This window comes from Seriola dumerili, unplaced genomic scaffold, assembly GCF_002260705.1.
Source record: "Seriola dumerili isolate Sdu_G_001 unplaced genomic scaffold, Sdu_1.0 BDQW01000003.1, whole genome shotgun sequence".
NCBI classification, from domain to species: Eukaryota; Metazoa; Chordata; class Actinopteri; order Carangiformes; family Carangidae; genus Seriola; species Seriola dumerili.
Window position 1 is genome coordinate 13,567,420 of NW_019174258.1, and position 6,000 is coordinate 13,573,419.

The 6,000-nt window shown below is 39.6% G+C and overlaps 1 protein-coding gene across 3 annotated transcripts in view; it reads left to right on the plus strand.

Annotated features, from left to right (window-relative positions):
• The window catches only part of LOC111219767 (MTSS1-like protein), a 69,924-nt gene that overhangs the window by 55,111 nt on the left and 8,813 nt on the right, over window positions 1–6,000 (plus strand). For all 3 annotated transcript variants that reach the window (XM_022742542.1, XM_022742551.1, XM_022742561.1), the window contains 3 exons: window positions 2,963–3,120; window positions 3,718–3,825; window positions 4,139–4,236. In XM_022742542.1, coding sequence (XP_022598263.1) covers window positions 2,963–3,120; window positions 3,718–3,825; window positions 4,139–4,236 — 364 coding nt within the window. The remainder of the gene's footprint in view (window positions 1–2,962; window positions 3,121–3,717; window positions 3,826–4,138; window positions 4,237–6,000) is intronic.

Consider the following 6,000-nt stretch of genomic DNA (forward strand, 5'->3'; position numbering starts at 1 on the left):
GCAATGGCCACAAGACAGTGATTGTGATTAGTGATTACTTTGCTGACAGCAGTTACAGGCGCCTGTATATATGAAGCACAGTTCAACACAGGAGCATAAACATAAAATATCTTATTTCAAAAGGTATCAATACGTTTTGAAAATAAATTTTTTTGGAATCTATAAAAAAAATAAAGGGCAAAAATGAATACTATAATACACTGCACAGTATTAAGTTTACAAGCATTGTTATATGACTTTGTAGCTCAGTTTGTGTTCCTGAAGGACGGGGTCTCTAAAGGTCAATTTGAAGGGGTAAACTTTTTCTAATTATATTACCACAAACTAAATGTCACGTGTTGAAGCTGGAACTTTCAGGCCTCCTGAAGGTCTGGGGCTTTGGGACAGTCTAGTAGGTAAAGCAGCTTTGCTTGTAAAAGTCATCATCCTACCATCTACAAGCTCCATTTAATGCATCAAATATTTCTGAGTACATTCTTTGTTGATTTTGTGATCTGGTGATTACTGACAGGAGATCGTGTAACAGTGTCAAAACGATCTTATATTTTCTCAATTGAAAAATGAATGAAACCAGCTACCATGACTTCTTTAAAAAAAAAAAAAAAAGAACAACTAGTTGCAACACTAAGGAAGCTTCGCGTAATGTTTTGCCTCCTGGTGACAGATTAGAGTTCAGCTTGTTTAGTTTCATAGTTTGAGAAGTTGGAGTTGTGCAGTTTCACTTGCATGATGTAATTTCTTCTTCGTTGACTCCTGCATGACTTTTTTTTGTTGTCACACACCGCAGGCTTTCATTCTGCTCTCATGCTACCGCTCCTCTCTTGTCCTCTCTTTCATTCTGTCTCTGGTACTGCCGACATCTCTGCTAAAAATTTTTTTTTTTGCATGCTGTAACACTACAAAGAGTTATTTCATATTTTGCCTTCCGTTCATTGCATTTTATGTTAACAGTAGATAGGATTAAGATTTTCTACACCATATGTATGCACCTATGTCTTACCTTATCATGTGATTGCTGTGCAATTATAGCACGTAGCAAAGTTTAAAGACAGAAACACATTATTTATGTTTTGGCTCTGTACTGTCATGAGGTTGGGTGTGGACTGACAGTGTTAGAGAGGGAAATTGTACACTTTCACACATTGTGGTCAGGTGTTTTTGGATACTTTTAGGCCATAATAGTAGTTGACACACGGATATATCACAGAAATACAGCAGTCTTTAGCTAGATTCAGTGTCTCCCCAGGTCGGACAAATGCTGCTGTACAACAAATAAGTACACGGGAGCCTCTTTTTTTAAAAGAAGCACTCTGCCACTTTATTATTAAAAGCTGCTATAATAATGATATCATTTTATTAACAACACATCAAATGATCTGTAATGTGAAAAGATTCACATATAATATATCACACATATTCAATTAATACCAACTCTATAGTGTCCCTTAGTTCTATAACAAAACTTCACACAGACAATACCTGTGTAGAGCCTTACACAGCCAGGTTTTGTGTGTACAGTTTTAAGTTGGGAGACATGAGTTGACTATTGAGCCACAATGCCAACTGACCACTGTGTTGTGTCTCTAGCTTTGGCAATATTGATCTCTGCTTTCCCCACTTTGGTCCAGAGTGAATATCTCATCAGCTATTGGATTGCCATCAAAGTACAGATTAATGGTCCCCAGATGATGTTCTCTGAATGATTTGGTGATCCTCTGGTTTTTCTTCTAGTGCCATTGTGAGGTTTACCTTTTTGGCTTTAAGTAAAATGTTTTGCCATCTATATGATGGATTGCCATGAAATTTGGTGGAGATATTCATGACCCCCAAGGGATGAATCTTTATGACTTTAGTATATATGTTGTCACTTATATAGTGAAATATCTCAACATCTACGGGATTGGTTGGTATAAAATTAGGTACAGGTATTCATGATCCACAGAGGATGAATCAATAACTTTGGTGATTGTCTGACTTTTGCTCTGGTGCCATCATCAGGTCAAAATTAGAATTTGACAAGTGATACAAGTTAAAACAGTGTAATTCCACCCAATTTTAAGGCTTTTCTTCCTTTATTTAAACCCAGACTGAACTCATATAAATGACACTATGTGTCAAAATAAGGATATTCTTCATTGACCCTCATGTGAAGATTCTGTCAGGTACAAATCCTAAAAAATAAAGTAAGTTTACATAGTATAAGGAGGGGAAATTAAACTTATTTTTCTCAGTTGCAGCCTTTCCAACAATCTCACTTACTTTGACATAGAGTTTTTGCATGTTTTTTAATGTTGCTTTGTATCTGCTGGATCTAAGTTCATCATAACAAAATAAAAGGTTTATGTGTCACTGTTGTTCACAGCTTTTTTCTGCTGCCCCCAAGTGGCCAAAAAAATGCGCTATTGCAGGTTTAGAGGCTACACTACAGGGAGGTTCCTACACTGCTGCTTGATCTGAATTGCCCCCAAATAGCTGAACGTGATCAAATTTGGTCAGTTTATTAGGACAAAGCATATTACAGCACGTTATTTAGAAATCAGCATCTTAATTTATTGGATTTAGGTCATCAAACTATTGCATTTCTAATATAATGACATGTGATATAATATAACATGATGCCCTTAAGTTCAGATTCCACATTACAGTTTGAAAAAGTATGGAGCCAAAACATCAAACAAGGTGTTGCTGTACTTAATCTCATTCAGTTTGAGTTTCATAATGTTTGTGGTTTGATGGAATCAGAGGGTGGTGAAGAGGTATCCCATCAAGCCTATATCATATTAATAAAATACCTAGACACATTTTTTCTCCCTTTCACTGATACTATCTGCACCTCCATCTTTCTTTCCTACTTCCTCTTCATCCACTTTCTCTGATGAAACACTTCCTTCCTTCATACCTTTCTTCCGTCATGTTCTCCTTGACCTCCCTGTCTCACTCTCTTCTATCCTCCCCGTCCCAGGGCGAGGGGACCTGCAGCCTCAGCTGGACAGTGCCATGCAGGATGTCACCGACATGTGCCTGTTGATGGAGGAGACGGAGAAGCAGGCGGTGCGCCGAGCCCTGGTGGAGGAGAGGGGTCGCTTCTGTACCTTCATTGGCTTCCTTCAGCCAGTCGTGGTGAGGGGATAGAGGAGGAGAGGTGGTGATAGAGTTGGAGCTATGGTCTTCTATGGTTGCTGAGCTGCTCGCCGACTCAAGGCTTGTTGGTTTTGTGATGCCAGAATACAAAAAGTGACGTAGTATGTGTCAGTCTCACATGTTAACAAGAATGTGACAGTATCATCATCATTGAACCTGAAGCTAGAGTAAAATGAGCTGACACCACCGAACAATGAATCAATGCGAGTTTGTTGGAATCTACAGAGGCATCACATACACTAGCCCAGCCGTGTGGTCCGCAAGCAACCCGTAGTGTTCCGCAAGTAAATTACCAGGAACATCAGACCAAAAGAGTCAGGCATGTTTTCTTTGTAATCACACATGATGGGGCTACTGTCTCCCTCTCTGATGCCCCAACATAAGAAACATAACATATAAAAAAGAAATTTTAAGATATAGTCCCTTGATTGGCATGTCCCAGCTACTGTACCTTGATGCTGTTGTACGGTGACAGCATGTCATCCTGTAGCTGCCACTGTATTGCAGTGTATTTGGGATGAAAGAAAAATAAATCTGATAGGAATTGTTTCTATTTCTACCTTGTATTTTTTTTAGAACGGAGAGATTGCCATGCTGGGAGAGATCACTCACCTCCAGGCCATCATTGATGACCTCACTGTGCTGACAACCGATCCTCACAAACTGCCCCCTGCCAGTGAACAGGTGGAACACGCGCACACGCCCACAACATGTGCAGAACACATACACTGTTGCTCATAAAGTTGGAATAAAATATTTTTTGCCTCTTTCCATGAAATGATTGTGACAGTGTGATTTATTTCATTTCACCTAGGTAATTGGGACACATAATGTAATCATTGCACCTGGTCAAAAGTGATTACTGATGCATTTAAATAGGGATAAACAGAGGATTGTGTCTGAAAGCAAAATTATTCCAACTTTATGGGCAACAGTGTATAAATAAAGAAGCAATAAACCAACTCTCTTTAATTCATTCCGACTATTTCTCTCTCAGGTGATTAAGGATCTGAAGGGCTCAGACTACAGCTGGTCTTATCAGACCCCTCCTTCATCTCCAAGCAGCTCCGGCTCACGCAAGAGCAGCATGTGCAGGTGCTCACACACAAATATACACACGTACACACAGACATAACCATAAGCAATGTAATGCTGTGTTCTTTGCAACGATTATCAGAAAGAGGAGCTTGTTCCACTGTGACTGTCAGTCATGTCTGTCCGTGTCAGTCCATCACTACTGTTTGTCCAATCATCTTCAGTTTAGTGGAATCCAAATAAATGACCCACAGCCTTCAGACAGAGAAACTGTGGCTTGGATTTTTTTTTTTTTTATTATTAAGGGCTGAATGAAAGACAAAAATATTGGAATTTTGGCATAGATATAAGATATAGATACGATACATCAGCTTCAATCTAAAAGAGAATATAAGGGATGTTGTTCTCAGTCTCTGCTTTCCTTAAAGGTCCCATATTGTATAAAGTGAGATGTACATGTCTTTTCTTTTATCTCAACACAACTCCCTTTTTTTTATTGGTTGGCTGAACAAGTCACAATTTGATGGAGCCAGATAGTGAATGCAATCCTAGATTTGCCAGTTGTACAGACTTCACCTTGAAGGTCCCATATTGTATAAAGGTAGATGTCCATGTGTTCTTTGATTAAAAAGCAAGACTAGGTTCTTTATTAATACTGTAAAAGTATCAAAGCGCTCAGTCCACAGAGAAATGCACACAGCCTGTATTCAGAAACTGAGCCTTAAAACAAGCCATCATGTTTCTGTAACTTTGTGATGTCACAAAAAAGTAGCCACCACCCTCAGTCATGCCCCAAGCCCTGCCCACCTGGACCCACCATCCAACCTTGCAGGATTTGATTTCTCTGAGTGTTTACCTGAAATCTGCTGTATTTTTATTGGCTCACTCAGAACACAGTCAGCCAATCAGAAGAGAGACTCAGAGCCTCCTCTCTTCTGGCTGACCTGTTGTTACTTGAGCTCCAAAGAGAAGCCTGAGAGAGGAGATGTAAAACAACACTGAGATGGTTTTTGGTTCTTAAAACCACAAATATATCTTCTTTAAAAGTGTAAAATACGAGATCTTTAACTGCATATCATACAGTCAGGAACTTTGAATAATAAATTAATACTTCAACAACAATTATAACATACAATTATACTGTAAAGTAAAAAGTTTTTTCTATGGTTCTTTGTCTGACAAAAATCACTTTGTGTATGTGTGTCAGTATTTGCATGTAGTAGCATTTGCCCTTTAAACCATAAAGCATGCAAGTTCACACAGTGTTTAGTGTGTGTTTGTGTGTGTGTGCCTTGGATCCTCATAAGCTTACACACTCTCTGTCTACCCCCCTCCCTCCTCCCCCTTTTCCTCCACCACAATCATATACTCTGTACTCGTCTCTCTTTCCTCTTGTCTCTCTTCTGTTTTGTATCTTGTTTATGTGCACCCGTGACTTGCCCTCTTTCTCTCCTGCGGTGTTTGGTTACCTGGTTTCCTCTCATTTTTAATGACTGTGACTGATTTGTCACTAACCTGTTCAACCAACAACTTGATGTGAACTACTCCTGAACGTCAATCCATCACGTAAACCGATCACAAACTCCTCCAATCCTCCAACCATCAATTTATCACAACCAAACCCTCATATCTTACAAACGTTTCAACTTCCTCTTCCTGATTCGAACCATCCCTCTGACACATTCCTGTAATCATGCTCTCTCTCCCTAAACACTGTCCTTACTCCACTTTTGGCAACCATTGCCTTCATCCTACCGTCACACTCCTCACCCCTCCAACAATCCGCCCCTCCCCTTGCTCCTCTCCAACCCCACCCCCCCCCCT